Source organism: Lipotes vexillifer, unplaced genomic scaffold, assembly GCF_000442215.2.
Source record: "Lipotes vexillifer unplaced genomic scaffold, Lipotes_vexillifer_v1.1 scaffold28, whole genome shotgun sequence".
NCBI lineage: Eukaryota > Metazoa > Chordata > Mammalia > Artiodactyla > Lipotidae > Lipotes > Lipotes vexillifer.
The window spans coordinates 991,944-1,016,600 of record NW_006793929.1 but is presented as its reverse complement, the minus strand read 5'-3'; the positions used below and the strand labels follow the sequence as shown (position 1 = coordinate 1,016,600).

The 24,657-nt window shown below is 35.8% G+C and overlaps 1 protein-coding gene across 3 annotated transcripts in view; it reads left to right on the top strand.

Annotated features, from left to right (window-relative positions):
- The window catches only part of TSGA10 (testis specific 10), a 104,515-nt gene that overhangs the window by 23,002 nt on the left and 56,856 nt on the right, over positions 1 to 24,657 (top strand). For 2 of the 3 annotated variants that reach the window (XM_007466884.1, XM_007466883.1), the window contains exons 3-8: positions 6,476 to 6,541; positions 7,775 to 7,942; positions 8,519 to 8,674; positions 14,523 to 14,693; positions 14,779 to 14,856; positions 16,036 to 16,187. In XM_007466884.1, coding sequence (XP_007466946.1) covers positions 7,892 to 7,942; positions 8,519 to 8,674; positions 14,523 to 14,693; positions 14,779 to 14,856; positions 16,036 to 16,187 — 608 coding nt within the window. In that variant the 5' untranslated portion in view covers positions 6,476 to 6,541; positions 7,775 to 7,891. The remainder of the gene's footprint in view (positions 1 to 6,475; positions 6,542 to 7,774; positions 7,943 to 8,518; positions 8,675 to 14,522; positions 14,694 to 14,778; positions 14,857 to 16,035; positions 16,188 to 24,657) is intronic. The other variant, XM_007466882.1, reaches the window with a different exon arrangement.

Genomic DNA, 24,657 nt, shown 5'->3' with positions numbered 1-24,657 from the left:
AAATAAATAAAATAAATAAAAATTTAAAAATATGTATTTGAATAGACTTTATTATTTTAGAGCAGTTTTAGGTTCATAACAATGTGAAGCAGAAGGTAACAGAGATTTCCCATATACTCCCTGCCCCCACACATGCCTAGTCTCCCCCATTATCTACAATCCCCCACCAAAGTGGCACATTTATTACATTTTATGATAAAGAATTGACATATTGGGACTTCCCTGGTGGCACAGTGGTTAAGAGTCCACCTACCAATGCAGGGGACACGGGTTCGAGCCCTGGTCTGGGAAGATCCCACATGCTGTGGAGCAACTAAGCCCATGCATCACAACTACTGAGCCTCCACTCTAGAGCCTGCAAGCCACAACTACTGAGCCCTTGTGCCACAGCTACTGAAGTCTGTGTGCCTAGAGCCCATGCTCCACAACAAGAGAAGCCACTGCAATGAGAAGCCCGCTCACCACAACAAAGAGTAGCCCCCGCTCGCCACAACTAGAGAAAGCCCGCGCACAGCAACGAAGACCCAACACAGCCAAAAATAAATAAATAAATAGATAAATAAATTTATTTAAAAAAAGAATTGACATATCATGATCACCCAGAGTCCATAGTTTACAATCGTGTTCACTCTTGGTGTTGTACATGCTATGGATTTGAACAAATGTAAAATGACATGTATCTACCATTATAGTATCAAACAGAGTAATTTCACTGCCCTAAAAATCCTCTATCTCCACCTAAGGTTTTTTTTTTTGGCGGGGGGGTACGCGGGCCTCTCACTGTTGTGGCCTCTCCCGTTGTGGAGCACAGGCTCCGGATGCGCAGGCTCAGCAGCTGTGGCTCACGGGCACAGCCACTCCGCGGCATGTGGGATCTTCCTGGACCGGAGCACGAACCCGTGTCCCCTGCATCGGCAGGCGGACTCTCAACCACTGTGCCACCAGGGAAGCCCTCTCCACCTAGTTTTGAACCTTGTTTAGGAAGGCCTTCTCACCTCAAGAGCTACAAGAATATTTTCTACAGTTTTCTTTAAAGAATTCTTAATATGTATATTTAAAGTTTTAATCTTTCTGGAATTTCTTTTTTTTCTAGTATGAGGTATGGTTGAATAGTCCTTTCTTCAGTCACTGATTTAAAGTGCCATTTTAACAGCTACTGAATTCTTATATGTGCATGGATATGTTTCTGGATGATTTGGTTTCATTGATTCATTTGCCATCTTCTATGCCACTACCATATTATTTTAATAACTATAGCTTTATGATATTTTAATAAACATTTTATTTCTTGATTAAATTTTAGTACCCTACCATGACCTTTAGAAACTAGGAATTTAAACACTACTATAAAATGAAGACAGTTTGATTTCTCATTGTTGTCTAATGGCTTATAGGCAAGACACATGGTATATCTGAAAGCCAGAAAACAACCTGTTGAATTTTTAAGTGATAACGTGCTTATTCATCTTGATTTTATTAATCACCACATTAGTAAATTGTGTCTGTAAGATGGTATTTTCCCAAAGCTAATTGTTATTACATGTTATTTCGTACACATCCTTTTAATATACTCTTGGTAGCATATATAATAAAGCATATATTATTATATAATAAAATAAAAAATAATTATATTATTATTTATTATAATAATATAATAAAGCATATTATATGGTACTCTTGGTAGCATATGATAAAGCACTTAAATAAATGATCAGGCTATAAACATAGGTGTTATTGAAGACATTATTTGTTACAGTAATTTGAAATCTAAGAGCCTAGTTAATGAACACTAGGATGGTATTTGTTTACATACAATAGCCTCACTTATTTAGAGTGTGTAAAGGATAAGTCTGTATTAGTGAAAAGTCTGAATAATGGAATATTTAAATACATGAAGTTTATTACTTTAATATAAGGACACAATCTTCTTGAACAATGTTGCCTGGAGGAGGTCCTTAGGAGAACTATTTGAGAGAGTAGATAAGAATGATTTGTTTTTAACTTGCAAACTATTTATCTTGTAATAGTTGCTACCAAAGTATTTGAAGGATATTTAAAAGTAACTTAACTATTTCAAACATTCTCAACAAACTTTTTTGTTTGTATTGTTTCTTTTTTAATAATAGTTATCATTCATTCACAGTTTAATGGTAAATTGAGTTCAGTCTTAATTATAAAAATTGTCAAAAAACACTGGATTTATGTTTTATTATGTCTTTCTTGTTTTCTTCTTCAAATTTAAAATTAACAGCACTCCTTCCCAGACTGTGGGAAGCCTAGTTGGCCAAATTCCCATAAAGAGAATGCCTGGTTTAGAAGTCATCAATTTTAAAGGGTTGTTAGGGTCTGTGTTCTAGAGAGAGAGTGAGTACTCCTTGAGTACTCTTTGAGGGTGAATCCTCTGCTATCAAAAGGAAGAATTTCAGGAATGCAGAGCATCTAAAATAAAAGAGCTAGGATTTACCTAAAACTGAAAATATTAAATTCATAGACAGAAATTCTGCCTAGCTCAGAAAAGAGTGTTTCTAGGAAATAGATAGCCATATATGTATGATGTGGAATGTTTGGTGTATTCGAGAATTGGAAAGCTATTTGTAGAAGAGGTGGACTGTAGTCTTAGGGTAGAGATAACATTACTGATGCAGGGAAAACATTGGAAAGTTAATAAAGAGAGGACAAAATGGAAATAGGTCCTTTGTGTTGGTAAAATGCCCTGAAATGAAAACACCAACCTCAGTAAGGGGATGTTCCAGGTAGAATGGGGATTAGAAAGATGCATGAAAGGTGCTGGAAATGTGAATACCAATGCGTGTTGTTATCATCATGAAGTCATTGGGTGTACAGTTTAGGCATCCAGTCACTGGGGAGAGATTCCTTGTCTGATTTGTGAGATGAGACTTGAAACAAGAGAATTTCTAATTTGAGAGCTGAGAATGTTTGGGTCCCTGTAGTATTTGAGATTATTCTTTAGATATTCTTTAGAGTCTGAGGCTAAAACTACTGTTTGTCTAGAACTGAGATAGTATTAAATTTATTTACTCAGAAGAGTTTACTTTTAGTCATATTTTTGTTTTTGTTTTTTTTTTTGTTTTTATTTTTTTTTCTTTAGTCATATTTTTAAAGTCCACTGAGTAACTTCTTCCATTATTCGTTCCATGAAAATGTTTTGAGGATTTGCTATTATATTATCTATCACTATGTAACAAGTTACCCCTAAATCTTAATGACTTCAAACAACAAACATTTATATCTCACAGTTTTAAGTGCAGCTTAACTAAGTAGTTCTAGTTCATGGTTTCTCAGGAAATTGTAATCAAGGTGATGGCCAGGCTGCAGTCATGGCTTGATTGGTACTGAAGGATTTGCTGTTAAGATGACTTATTCAGATGGCTCTTGGCTTTTGACAGGAAGCTTAGTTCCTTGACATGTGAACCTCTCCCTAGGTTGTTTGATATATTCTTTTTTTTTTTTATATAATTTTATTTATTTACTTTTGTTTGCATTGGGTCTTCATTGCTGTGCGTGGGCTTTCTCTAGTTGCGGTGAGCGGGGGCTACTCTTCATTGTGGTGCGTGGGCTTCTCATTGAGGTGGTTTCTCTTGTGGAGCACGGGCTCTAGGCACGCGGGCTCAGTAGTTGTGGTTCTCAGGCTCTAGAGTGCAGGCTCAGTAGTTGTAGTGTACAGGCTTCAGTAGTTGTGGCACGTGGGCTCAGTAGTTGTGGCTTGCAGGCTGTAGAGTGCAGGCTCAGTAGTTGTGGCGCACGGGCTTGGTTGCTCTGCGGCATGTGGGATCTTCCCAGACCAGGGCTCAAACCTGTGTCCCCTGCATTGGCAGGCAGATTCTTAACCACTGCGCCACCAGGCAAGTCTCTTGATATATTCTTTATGGCATCTGGCTTCCCATTGGAGCCAATGATCCAAAAGAGACAACAAGGAAGAATTTCCAGTGCCTGTTATGATCCAGTCTCAAGAGTTACATACTGTCACTTCCACCATATCCTGTTCTTTAGAAGTGAGTCACTAAGTATAGACCACACTTAATGGGGAGAGAAATTAAGCTCCATCTTTTGAAGGAAAGAGTATCAGAATTTTGGGACATATTTTAAAGCTCCCACAACCGTAAGCCTTCTTTGATCTTTTCTTCTTGAGTTGTTATCATTCATGACTCAATGCAGTGTTTCCCAGATTACTGAACACAAGTTTGTGAAATATGAAGAAACAGAGTTGCAATTTTTTTTTTTTTTTGCGGTACGCGGGTCTCTCATTGCTGTGGCCTCTCCCATTGCGCAGCACAGGCTCCAGATGCGCAGCTCAGCGGCCATGGCTCACGGGCCCAGCCGCTCCGCGGCATGTGGGATCTTCCCAGACCGGGGCACGAACCCGCATCCCCTGCATCGGCAGGCGGACTCTCAACCACTGCGCCACCAGGGAAGCCCCAGAGTTGCAATTTTACCATTACTATTTCTTCATACAGTTTATATTTTTAATTAACATGGGGCCACTATTGGACTGGATCTCTGGTAGCTCTTGTCATTACTATTACTTTGTATGTGATTCGGTCAAAAATGCTTCAGAACCTACTATGAGGAAGACAAGGCGTAAAGCCTGTATCAGTTTCTGACCTACACCCCCAACCACACATGCTTATTCCCTCTCTCTCTCCTTGATTCATTTTTCTCTAGCACTTTCGTACTACTTTCCTCCTCCTTCCCTCTGCTGCAGCCACACTGACCTCCCTACTATTCCTTGGAATTTAGCAGACAGTCTTTTGCCTTTTGCTATAGCTGAATGTTCTGCCTGGAATATTCTCCTGAATTTTTACATGGTTGACTCCCTCAGTGAGGACTTCCCTGATCACCCCCTTTAAAATTCTAGCCTATTCCTTCATAAACACTACCAATATTCTTAAGGATATTGCTCTTTTTTTCTAATGTAGTATGTAATTTATTCGTTAGGTTTATTTTTTGTTGTCTATCCAGCTGGAATGTAAGCTGTCCAAAGGCAAAGATCTTTGTCTATTTTATTCCCTTTTTAAAAATCTTAAGTATAGAACAGATGTGAATACTCATTATATATTTTTGAATGACACAATGACTATCTGATATATGCTTTACCTATTATCTTTTATTTTTCTCTTTTCAACGAGAATGTAAGCTCCATGAGGGTAGAGGTTTCTGTCTGTTTTATTCACTGCTATAGCCAGCATATAACACAATGTCAGACACATAGTAGACCCTCATTAAACAATTGTCAAATAAATGAAAGCACTGGGCTGGCATCTTTTCATTTGGGCCAGTTATAAGTTTGTTTTTCAGAGTTGAATAAGCATTAATGTTTTTATCTTTATAAAAGTAATACATATTTTTTAATAGAAGAGTATAATGAGGAAAATAATATGTACTGTAATCACAGCTTCCTATACCTAGACATAATCTATCTTGCTCAATTTACTTATTGGTTATGTTCCATCTGTATCTAGGATATGAGTGTATAAATTTATTTTTTACAAGAATGTGTCATACTAGATAAAATTTTTGGCAGTGTGAGTTTGTATACTTAATATATATGGACATCTTTGCACATAATTCAGTACAGATCCTTTTTTTTTAGTGTCTACATAGTAGTACACATTAAAGCATTGAAAAATTATCAAAATTATCCAAAACTGTATATAACTTTATCCAAGCTATATGTAAGTTATATTCCATACCATAACACCCCTTAGTATATCATAAACTAAAATATAACTGCCAGAGAAATCTTAGAACTTTGGTCTAAAGAACAAGTGAGAAGCAATAATTGCAGAAAATTCAAATTTAAAATATAGCAGGAGACATTTGTGATTAGAATAACAAGGGGGAGGTTTACGAATTGAGAAATCCGTTAAACTAATATGCCAACTTTTAACAAAGAGATTTACAGCTTTACATAAAAACATAGTCACTATCCTCCAGGAACGTACAATCTAGTCATAGACTAGATATATGATTGCAGGTGGCTATACTGTAAGACTTTTAAGACAATGTTATAAAACTGATACAAAAAGTATTTTGTGGGTTGGATTGAACTAAACTATTAAAAGAATTCAGAGGAAAGAGCAATCACTTCTGACTCTGGTGACTTGGGAAAACTTATTCTATTCATTCTTTTAACTCTTCCCCATTATCATCTTCAGAATTATAATTAGTATTAACAGTTTGTTCCAGTTTATGAGGAGTAATTTGACAAAATAAAATCAATTAGTATTTTATATAAAACATTAGACAATTTAAAGGAACTGCTTCATTTCATTCTAGGTTCTTTTACCATCAAAAGTAGGTAAACATAAGAGTGGATTATCTTTTCTTTCATAAAGTATTCACTGTCTGCATGTTTTTATTTTTAAGCAGCTTCTGTTTTTGATGCTCTCTTTCCAATGAAATCAGTTTAAACATTTTACACCTAAATAACAGTTTTTTCTGGCTTGTTTTTCAGATTGAACTCATTTGCCAGCAAAATAATATAGTAGTATTGGAAGATACAATAAAAAGGCTCAGATCTGTAAGTACATTTTTCATAAATATATTAAGGAATCATTTTTATTCTGTTAGTAGGACAGCAAAAATTGTACATATGTTTTGGCGCTCATGCATTTTGTGAACAATAAAAAATGTTTGGGGCTTCCCTGGTGGCACAGTGGTTGAGAGTCCGCCTGCCGATGCAGGCAACACGGGTTCGTGCCCCGGTCCGGGAAGATCCCTCATGCTGCGGAGCGGCTGGGCCCGTGAGCCATGGCTGCTGAGCCTGCGCGTCCGGAGCCTGTGCTCCGCAACGGGAGAGGCCACAACAGTGAGAGGCCCGCGTACAGAAAAAAAAAAAAAGTTTGTTTTCTAAAATCAGCACTCTGCCTGATGCCAAGGGGTACTCCCACCCATAAGAGCGATGCTATTCTTGCTCTATTTCATCATTACTCCTTTCTTTCCTAGAGCTGGAGAGAATTTTTGGTTGGTTTTATTAATGCTCTTAGCTGTTACTTGATTAAAATGACGGCTGTGAGTAATTTAATTCTCAAAATGTAAGATGTATTTGTGTACACATTTGTTCCTCTTAATAATAAATATTTTAAAGTCAAATGTTGTTACTTAGTTCTGAGTAATATGTTCTCTTTAACAATGTGAAATGAAAATTGCTCTGATTAGACATTTTAGTGTTATCATTTAAAATATTTGAAACATCTTCTCTAAAATATCTGTACTTTTTTCCCAATAAAGCATTGGTAAAATAAATGTTGTAAAATAAATGTTTGTAAATATATTAAAGTGAATGGAAATGCACTTGAAAGTATATACAAGTATAGAATATCCAGCATTCATTTAATTTATTCATTCATTGAACGATTATTGAACAAAACTTGAACGCTATGAACAGATGCTTTAATAGTAGCATACAAGTTTCTCTAAGCAAATTAATTCCATTTCTAGGATTTGTTACTAGATCTGATACAAGAAACAATTCTGACCTCTCTGAAATTTCTTTACTATTTTTTCTGCAAAGTTATTGAGTAAATGTAGGGACATTTTCAGTGAAATAAAAATACACTACATTCAGAAATGCTGGAAAAGAAAGGTATCTTAACTGCTTTTTAAAAAGTTTGATGAATTATTATTTTTTGAATTATTTTCAAAATACCAAATTTATTATTTTTAAGGATCCTGTTTGCTTTCAACTTTCATTTAGAAAATGATGCTATAGTTTAGCTTGAAATAATGGCCTAATTTTTTCCTCCTTGGCAAGATAATTTTAGAGACTGAAAAAGCACAAAATAAATCTCCTTCCAGACTTGATTCCTTTGTCAAAACTTTAGAAGCAGACAGAGAATACTACAAGAGAGAAGCTCAAAATTTGAGAAAGATGATCAGAAGTAGATCTAAAAGCCCAAGACGCCCATCTCCATTTTCCCGGGTAGGTTTTGGGAACTTGTAAATACTTTGGAGTTTGTTGCTCAGTGACTTTTATTCTTTGATTTATCTAATCTGGAAATAATTCCTTTTAATTTGGCATGAATTGGTATACCAACGAGGATGGGAGACAGAGCTCTCTTTGATAGCACAGTGGACCGTTGAAATTGGCCTTTATCCCCAGCATTAGTAGTGGTTGGGGGTAATCATATAAATGTGGAGCAATTTGGGATGAAGTTGTTTAAAAGAGAGGCGATTTTTAAACTTTTTTCATCATTTCATTATATCGTCATGTTTGCTTAACTAGAGATAGTGTGCTGCCATCAGTAGCACCTTTCTATCAGTAACACATGTCAAAGAATAATTTCAGATTTCTCTTTGAAAAAATTTTATTGAAGTATAGTTGATTTACAATGTTCTGTTTAATTTCTGTTGTATAACAAAAGTGACTCAGTTATACATATGTATTCTTTTTCATATTCTTTTCCATTTTGGTTTATCACAGGATATTGAATATAGTTCCCTGTGCTCTACAGAAGGACCTTGTTGTTTATTCAGATTTCTTATGTAATAATTGTAGGGTACAAACTGTGATGTAGAGCTTTTGAAGACAACAAGAGACCGTGAAGAACTCAAATGCATGCTGGAAAAATATGAGCGTCATTTGGCAGAAATTCAGGGTAATGTCAAGGTTCTCACATCTGAGAGAGACAAGACCTTTTTTCTGTATGAGCAGGTAAACTTATTTATAAGTAAACAAAATACATAAATACTAACAATTCTAGAGATAGGTAATTCTTTAAGTTCTATGAGAATGCTTAAATCTGTCAATCAAATTAATCTAACATTTGGGAATTGCCTTTGTTCTTATGATATTCTTAATGAAATGTAATGTATTTGTGTATGTGTACACACACACACACGTTATCCCCGTATCTGAAAAAGCTCATATACATACATAGAAATAGTCTGATTTTTGGAATAAGAAATGGGGAAAGTGTTAAATGATAGGGTGTGGTGAGTTCAAGGTAAAAAATTTGGACTTGGGGGTTAAAAAATACAAACACATCACTTTGATGTACTGTCAATCACTTTAGGAATTGCCATATAATTTAATTTAGAGAGTAAAATCAGTTTGTAGTTTATCTCTATTTTTAGCTTAAGATTATATAACTCTTATTAATCAAATGGCTTCTTGACTCAACAAGTAAACCCCATATATCACCAATATAATTTATTTTTAAAATATCAAATTTTATTAAGAATTACAGCTACTAAGTGCAGGGTTTTGGGCTTGCTACTCTAAAAGATAGAAAACAGAAACCAGACACTGTTTTCTATGTTTGCAATCTAGTTGGGGAGATAAAATATATTGTCTTGTGTTTACTTTTTGTTACTTTAGCGTAAGTAGTCTAGAAGATATTGTAAGAAATAAAAGAGGTGAGTACTTTTAGTTATGGTTATCAAGATCTTTGCCAGGCGATGTGGAGTTTGAGTCCTGAAGGATGAATGGGGTTTCTTTTATCTTGAAAGGGGTAAGAAAGAACATTCCAGACTAAAGGAATGGTATGAAGCAAAGGATAAAGGTGGGAAAGTCAGTACATGAATGGATCAGTTTATGACTAGAATAAAAGTATATGTCAGTGGAGTAAGGGCTTGAGAGGTAGACTAGACTAGAGCAGGAGTCTGAAAACATTTTCTGTAAAGGCCCAGATAAGAAATAGCTTGGGCTTTGCAGGCCATGTGACTTCTGACACAGCTATTCAACTCTATTGTTGTAGTGTGAAAGCAGCTATAGATAATATACAAATGAATGAGTTGGACTGTGTTCCAGTATAATTTATTTATGAACACTGAAATTTGAGTTTCATATTCTTTTTACCTGTTGTGAAATATTCATCTTGTTTTGATTTTTTTTAACCATTTAAAAATATAAAAAACATTTTCAGCTTACAGAGTTACAAAAATAGGCAGGCTGGTTTTGGCCTGTGACCTATATATTGTTTGCCAGTTTCTAGACTACATGGTAGAAGCTGTTCAGTGGGCCCTATAGGAGGTTTATACTTTGCTTTCTTATAAGCAATGGACAGTCTGTTTGTTTTTTTAAGTGGAAGAAATATGATGAAAGCTACATTTTTACAATTTTAATCTGGTAACAATTCTTTATTATCTCTTACGTAATCTTTCTATGTTATCACCTTATATAACAATTTCTCCTTTAGGAGATTTGGAGGAGGGGGAAACCACAGACTCTTTTTTTTTTTAATTAATTAATTTATTTGTTTATATTTTTGGCTGCATTGGGTCTTTGTTGCTGAGTGCGGGCTGTCTCTAGTTGTGGTGAGCGGGAGCTACTCTTCATTGCAGTGTGTGGGCTTCTCATTGCTGTGGCTTCTCTTGTTGCTGAGCACGGGCTCTAGGCGTGCGGGCTTCAGTACGTGTGGCATGCAGGCTCAGTAACTGTGGTCCACGGGCTTAGTTGCTCTGTAGCATGTGGGATCTTCCTGGACCAGGGATCAAACCCGTGTCGCCTGCATTGGCAGGCGGATTCTTAACCACTGCACCACCAGGGAAGTCCCCATGGACTCTTTAGAAGGCTGTTAACAGTAGTCCCTGCATGAAGCATTAAGGGACTAATCTAGGGTGCGATCAGTGGAAATAAAGATAGGGACAGATGCAAAAGACACTGAAAAGGAAGACTTAAGAAGATTTGATTTTAGCACAAAGGAGGGACAAATGGAGATCACTGAAGTTCTGTTATGAATGACTGAAGAATTGTGGTAATAGAAAAAGAAACAGGAAAGTCATCGGTGACTTGAGAGAAAAGATGTGTTTGGTGTCAGAGAGATAGAGTAAGATGATGGTGGTACATCAGGTAGTAACTGCCATCAGGCAGTAAGAAATGTGGGACTGGAGTGGGGAGAGAGGCAAGAGCTGAGTATGTAGATTGAGAAGTCGTCTGTTTTGAGCCTTCAGAATGGATGAAGTTTCTGAATGAGAAAGCTATAAATAGAGTAACAGAGAAGTCAAGATGGAATCTTGGGAAGTTTTATTCAATTGGTAGAAGAACCTCTGAAAGAGATAAAGAAGACAAGAAACTAAGGCAGAACAGTGTTATACGCCCAAGGAAGAAAGGAATCTCAAGGAGAGTGTTGAAGGCAATGGCAAGTGTTGCCGAAATATCAAGAACAGGAACTCAGAAGAGGCCATTAGATTTGGTGAGGTCATTACATGAAATTCTGCAGAGTGGTGGGTGTGGGAGCCAGGTTAGACTGGGGAGAGAGAGTGGGAGGTAAGGAACAGGCAAGATGTACAATCCATGGCACTTAAAAAAAAAAAAGCCTGTCAAAGGAAAGAGAGACATTTGATGGTAAATGGGGCAGCAGGATTTAGTGACAGTTTTTCAAGATATGGGAGTCGTGTGCATGGTTGAAAAAGTAGAGAAAGAGCCAGTGGAGAGGGTGGTATTCAAAAAAAAGTAGGATGTGAAACAAAAGTAGGATTCAAAAAGTAGGATATGAAATCATCTGTAGATATGGAATAGATATGGAACCCGAGGATGGTTGTTGAACAAGTGTGTAAAGAGTTTGTTGGGTTGTCAGTAAGGATTGATGGGCCCTTCTGTCAGGGTAAAAGTAGCCAGGACATGGAAATGGCATATACATTTTGGAGAGAACGACTGGAATGCTATGATATTTTTTAAACCAGTATTCTACCTGAGTTGTGCTGAATTCAAACTTATCACAAAATGGATGGAGTAAACCCACAGCCAACATCATTCTCAATGGTGAAAAACTGAAAGCATTTCCTCTAAGATCAGGAACGAGACAAGGTTGCCCACCTTCACCACTGTCTTTCAACATAGTTTTGGAAGTTTCAGCCGTGGCAATCAGAGAAGAAAAATAAATAAAAGGAATCCAAATCAGAAAAGAAGAGGTAAAACAGTCACTGTTTGCAGATGACATGATACTATATGTAGAGAATCCTAAAGATGCTACCAGAAAACTACTAGAGCTAATCAATGAATTTGGTAAAGTAGCAGGATACAAAATTAATGCACAGAAATCTCTTGCATTCCTATACACTAATGATGAAAAATCTGAAAGAGAAGTTAAGGAAACACTCCCATTTACCATTGCAACAAAAAGATAAAACACCTAGGAATAAACCTACCTACAGAGACAAAAGACCTGTATGCAGAAAACTATAAGACACTGATGAAAGAAATTAAAGATGATACAAATAGATGGAGATGTTCTTGGATTGGAAGAATCATGAATCCAGTTCTTGGATTGGAAGAATCAGCATTGTGAAAATGACTCTACTACCCAAAGCAATCTACAGATTCAGTGCAATTCCTATTAAACTGCCAGTGGCATTTTTCACAGAACTAGAACAAAAATTTTCACAATTTGTATGGAAACACAAAATTAACAGCTAAAGCAATCTTGAGAAAGAAAAACGGAGCTGGAGGAATCAGGCTCCTGGACTTCAGACTATACTACAACGCTAAAGTGATCAAGACAGTATGGTACTGGCACAAAAACAGAAATATAGATCAATGGAACAGGATACAAAGCCCAGAGATAAACCCACGCACATATGGTCACCTTATCTTTGATAAAGGAGACAAGACTATACAGCAGAGAAAAGAAAGCCTCTTCAATAAGTGGTGCTGGGAAAACTGGACAGCTACATGTACAAGAATGAAATTAGAACAGTTCCTAAAACCATGCACAAAAATAAACTCAAAATGGATTAAAGGCCTAAATGTAAGGCCAGACATTATAAAACTCTTAGAGGAAAACATAAGCAGAACACTCTATGACATAAATCACAGCAAGATCCTTTTTGACCCACATCCTAGAGGAATGGAAATAACATAAAAGTAAACAAATGGCACCTAGTGAAGGTTTTGCACAGCAAAGGAAACCATAAGCAAGACGAAAAGACAACTCTCAGAATGGAAGAGAATATTTGCCAACGAAGCAACTGACAGAGGATTAATGTCCAAAATGTACAAGCAGCTCATGCAGCTCAATATCAACAAAACAAAACAACCCAATCCAAAAATTGGCAGAAGACCTAAGTAGACATTTCTCCAAAGAAGATATACAGATTGCCAACAAACAGGTGAAAGGATGCTCAGCATCACTAATCATTAGAGAAATGAAAATCAAAACTACAATGAGGTATCACCTCACACCAGTCAGAATGGCCATCATCAAAAAATCTACAAACAATAAATGCTGGAGAGGGTGTGGAGAAAAGGGAACCCTCTTGCACTGTTGGAGGGAATGTCAATTGATACAGCCACTATGGAGAACAGTATGGAGGTTCCTTAAAAAACTAAAAGTAGGGCTTCCCTGGTGGTGCAGTGGTTGAGAGTCTGCCTGCTGATGCAGGGGACGTGGGTTCGTGCCCCGGTCCAGGAGGATCCCACGTGCCACGGAGTGGCTGGGCCCGTGAGCCATGAGGCTCATGAGCCTGCGCGTCCGGAGCCTGTGCTCCACGACGGGAGAGGCTGCAGCGGTGAGAGGCCCGCGTACTGCAAATATAAATAAATAAATAAATAAAAATTAATAAAAAAAAACCTAAAAGTAGAACTACCATATGACCCAGCAATCCCACTACTGAGAAAACCATAATTCAAAAAGAGACATGGTTCATTGCAACACTATTTATGATAGCCAGGACATGGAAGCAACCTAAGTGTCCACTGACAGGTGAATGGATAAAGAAGATGTGGCACATATATACAATGGAATGTTACTCAGCCATAGAAAGAAATGATTGAGCTATTTGTAGTGAGGTGGATGGACCTAGAGTCTGTCATACAGAGTGAAGTAAGTCAGAAAGAGAAAAACAAATACCGTATGCTAACATATATATGGAATCTAAAAAAAAAAATGGTTCTGAAGAACCTTGGGACAGGACAGGAATAAAGATGCAGATGTAGAGAATGGACTTGAGGACATGGGGAGGCAGAAGGGTAAGCTGGGACAAAGTGAGAGAGTGGCATGGACATATATACACTAAAATGTAAAATAGATAGCTAGTGGGAAGCAGCCTCATAGCACAGGGAGATCAGCTCAGTGCTTTGTGACCACCTAGAAGGGTGGGATAGGGAGGGTGGGAGGGAGACGCAAGAGGGAGGGGATATGGGGATATATGTATACATATAGCTGTTTCACTTTGTTATACAGCAGAAACTGACACAACATTGTAAAGCAATTATCCTCCAATAAAGATGTTAAAAAAAAAGTCTAAAAGAAATAAAATAAATGGAGTACCATATATATTTCTTAGTAAAACACTGTCTCTTTCACTGACTGCTTCCCAATTAATTTTTTTTAATTTTTGGCAAAGATATTGTAAACCAAGCTTCTACTTGCAGACATTCATTTACATATGGGGGAATCATTTGCATTTATATGTGTAAACTCATTAAAGAATTATACCATTATCTTTTGCATGCATATTAATATAGGTTTGCATTTTAACTGGCTGGATATAAGATAGCTGTATTTATTTCTGTTCTAAAGCTTGTTAACTAAAAGTCTATCTGTGTATTTAAATAATAGGCACAGGAAGAAATTGCCCGACTTCGACGAGAAATGATGAAAAGCTGTAAATCTCCTAAATCAACAACAGCACATGCCATCCTCCGGCGGGTGGAGACTGAGAGAGATGTGGCCTTCACTGATTTACGAAGAATGACCACAGAACGAGATAGTCTAAGGGAAAGGCTGAAGGTTTGAAAGAATTTTATCTATACGAGCATTTGTGAGACACCATGCAGTGACATTGAAAGCGCTCTGTTTTTTGTTTTTTAAACAGATTGCCCAAGAGACAGCATTTAATGAGAAGGCTCACTTGGAACAAAGGATAGAGGAGCTGGAGTGTACAGTTCATAATGTAAAGAAAAATCACTTTTGCACTTTTGGCTATAAACTCTCAGCGGTTCCCCCCTTTCCCCCTTTTCTGTGTTCAGAGAAGTTGTTTTTTTGTTTTTTGTTTTTGTTTTTGTTTTTTTGTGGTACACGGGCCTCTCACTGTTGTGGCCTCTCCCGTTGCGGAGCACAGGCTCCGGACGCTCAGGCTCAGCGGCCATGGCTCACGGGCCCAGCTGCTTCGTGGCATGTGGGATCTTCCCGGACTGGGGCACGAACCCATGTCCCCTGCATTGGCAGGCGGACTCTCAACCACTACGCCACCAGGGAAGCCCCGAGAAGTTGGTTTTTTATGATAGTGTTTGTAATCCTAATATATTTATGGTAGTATGTATGGTGTAAATAGTCACTTTTTCATTATTTATTTCCTTCTAAAAAATGTGAGTGAAGTCTTTTTTTGTGTTAGGTTGCAAAGTGTGTTCTTTTAAATAAACCATTAGGGATGCATTCTAAGGGATTTTAGCGACTTTTTCATCTCCCTGTTTCATTAACGATAACATTGCCAGGGATAGAAAAACTGGCTTATTCTACCTAAAGAGTAGCTAGGGTAGAGAAAATTATAATGAAATGGCAATTAATGAAATGTATTTAAACTGAATTTAATTGTGAAGCATCACCTTTTTACTAATCAAGGATTTGAGATGCTATGAATATATATTTGAAATGTTTTGACTGTATAAACAGAATTAAGGGAATTCAACTTTCTGTTAACCAAATTTAATTGATTATATTTCTGAATTCATCTGTTTTATGTTGTTATAATGAGTTTTAGAAAAAGCAGTAGACAGGAGAAAAACATTATTTTTCATAATCCCACTTTCTGTATGTAATTTGTTAATGCTGAGCAACAAATAAGAAATCCCTTTGCAAATAAGCTGTGTGTGCTATAGTCCAGCTGAACCAGACTGAAAATATAGATGCGTATACTGTGATAGGCTTTATGGAAAAGCTGTGCAGTGGCTTGTCTGAGTTCCTGCTCCACGGTCGCCTTGTCCATACAGCCTCCTGCAACGTTTAAGTCTAATCTGATCATCTCGTTGTGTGAATCTTATATACCGGTTTGTACAAAGAGAGGATGTCTCTTTAGGAAGATTACTGAAACGTTTTTAGTGATGGCAGTAACTTTGTCATTCTGCTTGTATAGCTCGATGATGAACGTATGGAACAAATGTCAAATATGACTTTGATGAAGGAAACCGTGACCACTGTGGAAAAAGAAATGAAATCACTAGCAAGAAAGGCAATGGATACCGAAAGTGAACTTGGCAGACAAAAAGCAGAGAATAATTCTTTGAGGTAAACTCAATTACCATTAAACAACTAATAGTTTAACTATAAATAATAGCTCTGCTTTTTGTAGTGTATTTTATAGTGATAATTAAGTTATTTGTTGACTTTATTTTCTGAGAGGATTATTATGAAGCAGTCGTAGACACCTTAGCAGACATTAAATGATTTCCTAAAGGTCAGTCACAGACTGGGAATGCCACACTTAACTAGTAATCTTAATCTTATATTTGCAGAAAGCCTCAATGTTTAGCTGAAATAGCTTTTCCACAGCCCTTCTGTGTAAAGAGCATATTTGACTTTGGTATTTCACTGTTTAATTTATTTTTTATTTTATTTATTTATTTTTGGCTGCATTGGGTCTTTGTTGCTGCACGCAGGCTTTCTCTAGTTGCAGCGAGCGGTAGCTCCTCTTCGTTGCGGTGCGTGGGCTTCTCATTGTGGTGGCTTCTCGTGTTGTGGAGCATGGGCTCTAGGGCGTGCGGGCTTCAGTAGTTGTGGCGTGCGGGCTCAGTAGTTGTGGGGCACAGGCTTAGTTGCTCTGCGGCATGAGGGATCTTCCCAGACCAGGGCTCGAACCCATGTCCCCTGCATTGGCAGGTGGATTCCTAACCACTACACCACCGGGGAAGCCCTCACTGTTTAATTTACCTTATAACTTTAGTTATGTTCTGGGATATGAACGATATAAGAAAGCACAAAGCACCGGTTTGATAGTAGCTTAGGAAAGGGGTAGTTTAGCATGTAATAAAAGCCATAGCAGAGAAATAGGAACATGTAGTAGAACTTCTATTAATTGAATGCCACATACTGTGCTTAACACTTCTACATATTGCAGAAAAGGTAGCAGAAGATACTCCAATTGAAGCAACCTACAGGCAGTGACGTAGGGGAATAAGTGTTTGAAGACCTCCATGTTAGTGTTTTACTTGTAGTATCTATTGATGTGAGAAATAGACATTCTACAGATTCGGTAAAGTTGAATTTCAGTGCATCTATGAACATGAAATATAATAGTTCATATGAGTATGAAGTATGTTATTAAATCTACAGATAATACTTGGTTCATATGTGAATTCCCAGAATCCCCTCTTTGGTCTTTCACGGTACTGTGGTGCATATATTGGAATCACTTGTCAGGACAGAGAGTCACTTAAATTTTTTCCCTTCATTTATTTTTTACTTTCCTGCTTAAAAGGATATTGCAAGCTCAGGTAAAATAAAAATAGTAATAAAATAAGAAAGACAACAAAGAAAACTTTGGAAAATAGAGAAAAGCATACAGGAAATTTAAATCACCCATGATTCCATAACCCAGGGAAAACTATTATTAATATAGATCGTTTTTCTAACCAGAAATAGATCTATCTGTGTGTATAAAAGCTTTCTATGTAATTGATATCATCCTATATTAAGTTATATATTTGGCCAATTTCACTTAATTGTATACCATAAACATTTACACATGTCATTAGAAATTCTTTGAAAGCATTATTGTGGTTTATTAAAATATTCTAACAGATAAATGTACAATAAGTTAGAGATTTTTTTGTATACAATTGTGTTCTTTTAACAGTATTATTCAAGTTTAATTGATATATGTACAGTAAACTATACATATTTAAAGTATTCAATGTGGTAAGTTTTGACATGTGTGTGTACCTGTAAAACCATCACCACCCTCAAGATAGTGGCCCTATCTATCACTCCACAAAGTCTTCTTGTACTCCTCTAACCTCTCCCCTACCCTGCCTTCCCCAGGCAACCACTGATTTGGCTTCTGTTGTAGAGATTTGTTTGGATTTTCTAAAATGTTATATAAGTGAAATCATACAGTATATATTCTTTTGTTGGGCTACTTTCACTCAGAATCATTATTCAGAGATTTATCCATGTTGTCACATATAATCAATAGTTTATTCCTTTTTATTGCTGAGTAGTATTCCCTTGTATGAATATACCACATAAATATTTCAGTTGCTTCCAGTTTAGGGTTATAACAAATAAAACTGTTATGAGTATTCTTATATGGGTGTTTGTATGGACATATGCTTTTATTTCTCTTGGGTAAATACCTAAGACTGAGTCATATGATGGATATATGTTTAACTTTTGAAGAAACCATTAAACTGTTTTCCAGAGTGGTTGTATTATTTTATTTTACATTTGCACCAGCAGTGTGTGAGTGCCAGTTGTTACATATCCTCACCAACACTTGGTATACAGTATCTTTATAGTTTTAGCCATCCTAATAGGTACGTATTATGGTTTTGATTTGCCTTCTCTAATAACTAGTCATTTTGAGCATCCGTTCATGTCCTTATGTGCCATACATATATCTTCTTCAGTGTCTGTTCAGAACTTTTGCTCACTTTTATTGTATTAAATTGTATTAAATTGTATTGTATTGTATTGTATTTATAGTATTAAGTCATAAAAATCCTCTCTATATTCTAGATAAAAGTCCTTTTGTTAGGTACATATATGTTTGGCAAATATTTTTTTCCCATTCTATGGCCTGGCTTTTTATTTTCTTAATTTTTCTTTTAAAGAGGAAATGTTTTTGATTTTTGATTAAGCAAAACTTACTGATTTAAAAAAATTTATATCCAGCTTTTGTGTTCTTTTAAAGAAATTGTTGTCAAGCCTAAGATGAGATTTTTCTCCTGTGTTTTCTTCTAGCAGTTTTATAGTTTCAGTTCTTAAATTTAAATCTATGCAAGTTAATTTTTGTATATAGTACAAGCTGTAGCTCAAGGTTCAGTTTTTTTGCATATGGATATCCAATTGTTCCAGCACTATTTGTTGGAAAACTTTCCTTACTTGTCTACACTGAATTGTTTTGTACCTTTGTAGTAAGTCAGTTGTCCATATATGTTTAGGTCTGTTTCTTGATTATCGATTTTGTTTGGTGGATCTATATATATCTTGATGCCAATACAACATTCCTGATTCCTTTTTTTTTTTTTTTTTTTTAATCCTCAAATTAGGTAATGTTAGTCCTCCAACTTTGTTCTTTCTCAAAGTTGTTTTGGCTATTCTGGTTCCTTTGCATTTTATTTTAATTTTAGAATTAGCTTCATAGTGTAAACACAAAAGCCTGCTTGGGGATTTGATTGGAATTGGGGAAAAACTCCCACTCATGAACACTTTCCATTTTTTTATTTAGGTCTTTAATTTCCCTCTGCAATGTTTTATACATATAGATCTCGTATTTCTTTTGTAAGATTTATCCCTAAGTATTTTCCATTTTTTGATGCTGTTGTAAGTGGAATTTTAGAATTTCACTGTCTGATTGTTTATTGCTTGTATATGAAAATATCAATACGATTGTTTTTAAAAAATAAACTTTGTATTATATAACAGTTTTAGATTTACAGAAAAATTGTGAAGATAGTGAAAATTTCCTACATACCTCACACCCAATTTCCTCTGTTAATAACATCTTACATTAGTATGGTACATTTGTTAAAATTAATGACTCAACATTGATACACTATAATTAACTAAAGTCTGTAATTTATTCAGATTTCCTTAGTTTTTCCCTAATGTCCTTTTTCTGTTCCAGGATCCCATCCAGGATACCGCATTATATTTAGTTGTCATGTCTCCTTAGGCTTCTCTTGGCAGTCTCAGACTTTCCTTGTTTTTGATGACCTTGACAGTTTTGAGGAGTACTGATCAGGTATTTTGTAGAATATCTCTCAGTTGGGGTTTGTCTGATGGTTTTCTTATGATGAGGTTGGGTAATGTTTTTGAGAGAAAGATCACAGAATTAAAGTGCCATTTTAGTATACACAGATACCCAGGGTGTCATGAGTACATCTTATTGATATCATTCATTACTGTTGATTTTGACTTTGGTTGCCTGGCTGAGGTAATGTTTGCCTTATCCAGAATGTCATATAATTGAAATCATACAGCACATAGCCTTTTCAGACTGGCTTCTTTCACTTAGTAATGTGCATTTAAGGTTCATCCATGTCTTTTCATACCTTGATACCTCATTTCTTCCCATTGAATAATATTCAATCATATGTATGTACCACATTGTGTTTATCCATGCACCTATTGAAGGTCGTCTTGGTTGCTTCCAGTTTTTGGCAGTTGTGAATAAAGCTGCTATAAACTTTCATGTGCAGGTTTTTGTGTGGACGGAAGTTTTCAAATCAGTTCAGGAAATACCTAGGAGCACAATTGCTGAATCATATATAGAAAAACTTACTTAGCTTTGTAAGAAACTGCCAAATTCTCTTCCAAAGTGACTGTAAAATTTTGCATTCCCATCAGCAGTGAAGGAGACTTTCTGTTGCTCCACATCCTTGTCGGCATTTGGTATTGTCAGCTTTTTTTGTATTTTAGCCATTATAAGTGTGTAGTGATATCTTATTGTTTTAATTTGCAATTCTCTAATGACAGGCAATGTGGAACATCTTTTCATATTGCTATTTGCCATCTGTATATCTTTGATGAAGTGTTTATTGTTTAAATGTTCTTAACCAATTATAATTCCAGTGACTTCTGCTTTAGATAAGCAAATCTCAGTTGTAAGTCTCCTAATTTGCCATACTTTTCAGTTTTTGGGGTGGTGATTTGTCTTGCAACTCACTACTCTGATATGTCCATGAAAAGTCTTTGATTCTCAGCTTATTCATCTTTCTTTTTATTTCCCCCATAACAATGGGAATGATGGCTCCTAAGCTCTTTACATGTCAGGGCTAAAACCAAAAGTCCTACAATTTATTTTTATTTATCCAGTATTCTACAACCGTGCTAAATATACCTTTTAGTTCTAGTAGCCTTTTTATAGATTCCATTCAATTTTCTACATAGATAATTAGATCGTCTGCAAATAAAGACCTTTTTATTTGTTCAAGCTGCATGCTTTTTTTCCCTTTATTTTTCTTGCCTTATTGCACTGGCTAGAACATCCAGTGATTTGTTGAATGGAATCGGTGAAGTGGACATCTTTGTCTTGTTCCACATCTTAGGGGAAGCATTCAGACTCTCAGTAGTTAGTATGATGTTAGCTTCATGTTTTTCCCAGATGTTTTCTATCAGAATGAAGAGGTTTCCTTCTATTTGTGGATTACTGAGAGTGTTTTTTCAGGAATGGATGTGTTTTGTCAAATTGGTCAGGGTATATTATACTTTTTATAAATTTCTGGTCTCAGTTAACTAATGCTTTGTTTAAAATATTTTTCAACTCTATTTTTTTGTTTGTTTGTTTTGCGGTATGCGGGCCTCTCACTGTTGTGGCCTCTCCCGTAGTGGAGCACAGGCTCCAGACGTGCAGGCTCAGCGGCCATGGCTCACGGGCCCAGCCACTCCGCGGCATGTGGGATCTTCCCGGACCGGGGCACGAACCCGTGTCCCCTGCATCGGCAGGTGGACTCTCAACCACTGCACCACTAGGGAAGCCCTCAACTCTATTTTTATAAATGAGATTGGCTAATAATTTGCTAGTCTTGGGGGTTTTTTAAATCAGATTTTGGTATCAAGGTAATATAAACTTTATAATAATCTTTCCAATTCATTTTGTCTTCTTTCATTATCTGGAATAATTTATTACTTCCCAGTGAAGCCAATTAGGTCTCAATTTTTCTTTGAGAGAAGCTTTTATTTTATTTGTTTAATGGAAAAAAGGACAATCAGAAATTTCTTCTTATGCCTTTCAAAATATATATTTTTATGGCATTTGTCCATTTTCCCTAAATTTTAAAACATTTTAAGAATAATGTTGTATACAATATTCTATCAACATTTTACTGTCCACAGAATCAGTAGTGATTTGCTCTTTTTCTAGTCTGTTATTAGTCTTTTCAAAGGACCAATTTCCCTATTGTTTGTCTTATTAGTTCATTAACTTCTGTTCTTTATTATTTCCTTTCTTCTATTTTCTTTAAATTTATTTTCTGTTTTTTAATTTCTTAAGGTAGATGCTTACATTTATTACTTTTAAGTCTTTTTTCTCATATAAACATTTAAGGCCATATATTCTCAAAATACTTCTTTTAATGTAAATGAAGTATTTCATTTACATTTAATGTAGAGTTTTGTTATGTACTTCTTTCTTTATAAAATATTTTCTAATTTCCATTATGACTTTTTATTTGATCCATTGGTTATTTATAAGTGTGATTTTAAATATCCAAAAACCATAATGAATTTTCCCTTTGTGATTGATTTCTTGCTTAATTACATTGTTTTGTTAACATACTGTTAGATTTAAAATTTCTGAAATTTGTTGTTCTCTACTTTTATGGTCAGTTTTTGGTTATGATCTGTGTATACTTGAGAAGTTATAAATTCTGAAATAGTTGGTGCATTGTCTTTGTATTTGTCCCTTTGTAATCAGATTTGTAATCATGTTATTCAGATGTCCTATATTTGTACTAAATCTTGTGTCTCATTTACAGAAATTTCACTGAAAGAGTTGCCTGAACTTCTGGCTCCAATGTCTCACTTCTTGTTTTCTCTTGAACCTACTATAATCTGCCTTTCTCCCTCACCATCCTATCAAAACTTCTTTTCAAGTTAATATTTACTTTCATGTTGCTCAATCCAGTGGTCGGTTATCAGTCTTCATTTTATTTGACCTATCGGCAACATTTGACAAAGTTGATCACTTACATTCTTTCTCTGCTCCTTTAAACACTTGTTCATTTGGCTTCTGAGATACCATGCTCATTTGATTTTCTTTTTATCTCTTGGGCTATCCTATTCAGTCTTTCCTGATAGTTCTTCCTCATCTCCTTACCTCCAAATGTTGGAAGTGTCCCTGAGTTCAGTCCTTAGACTGCTTCTTTTTTATATCTATACTCATCCCTAGGTGATCTCATTCACTCTCATGTACTTACTCTTGACTCTCAAATGTATATCTGTAGCCTGGACTTCTCTCTTGAACTGTAAACTTGAGTGTCCAACCACCTTCTTGTCATCTTCACTAGGATGTCAAATAGGCCTCTCAAAATTAACATTTCCAAACTTGCGTTTCTCCACCCTTCCGCCTCTGACACACACAAACCCAAACCCGCTCTTTCAGTCTTCTCATCTCAGTCAATGGAAACTCCACTCATACTGAAACCTTGAAGTGATCCATGATTTCTCTTTCATATACCCAGATCCAATCCAGTTGATTTTGTCTTCAAAATGTATCCAAAAGCTGAGTGTTTCTCACTACCTCTATTGCAACCTTACTGTACTGAAGGATATTTTTGCTAGGTAGAGAATTCTACAGTTTGGGAATTATTTTTATTTTAACACTTTGATGATATCCTACTGTCTTCTGACTTAAATTATTTCTGCTGAGGAGTCAGCTGTCCGTTTATTTTAATAGGTCAATCAATGTCTTTGTAACGCACTCACATTTATCATAGATTTCATATATATGTGTATAAAAGGCAAAGAATTATAATGAACCTATGCATAGTTAAATACCATTGTCTCTGTTCTCCATTTTGTCAGTTCATGAGAAAAATTTTAAGTTTATCCCACATGTGAACTCCACTCGTTAGAAGTTAAATCCTGAGCACAGTTCAGCACATGCTTAGGTTTCTATAACTCTAAACTGAGGTTCCATAGTGTTCAGGCTGAACCAGCCAGAAAGAAATGTATCTATTGCTGTTTATGTTTCATTGCTAGTGAAAAAAAAAACATCTCCAGGTTTCAAAACCAATACTCATTTTCTGTGTTTCTATACTGCTTACACGAACTCTTCTTTCTAAATAGGTATATTTTAGTAGTAGAAGTTCTTCTGTTTGGATTTCAATGTCAGATAAATCAACACTTCTAAAAAGCTGGAGTGTTGTCAGAATATTTCCTAGAAGCATATCATTAAAAAAAAAAGGTCTCTATGTCTTCATTTGTACATCAAACATCTCTAGGCCCAAGAAGTTAGAATATCCCATGGAGTTGAATGATCGATAGAGTTATCTGTTACTAAAAAGTTAGTTTGGGTCTCCGTGTCCAGTGATTCCAAAACTGGTTTGGTGTGAATTTGGATATTTGAAGCTAAAAAGATTTCAATATTAAAATCTAACCTAGATGACATGATATCCTAGAAAATCCAAAAGAATCAACAAAAAAATCTGGAACTAATAAACATTTATAGCAAGGTTGCAGGATACAAGGTTAATATACAAAGTCAGTTGCTTCCCTATTTACTAGCAATGAAGAAGTGGAATTTGAAATTAAAAGCACATTTGTATGAGCACCCCCTCCAAAAGAAATACTTAAGTTAAATCTAATAAACTTTGTGTAAAATTTATATGAGGAAAACTACAAAACTGGTGAATGAAATCAAAGAACAACTAAATAACTGAAGAGATATTCCATATTCATGGAAAGGAAAACTCAATATTGTCAAGGTGTCAGCTCTTCCCAGCTTGGTCTACAGATTCAGTGCAATTCTGATCAAAATTGCAGCAAATTATTTTGTGTATATTAACAAATGGATTCTACAGTTTATATGGAGAGG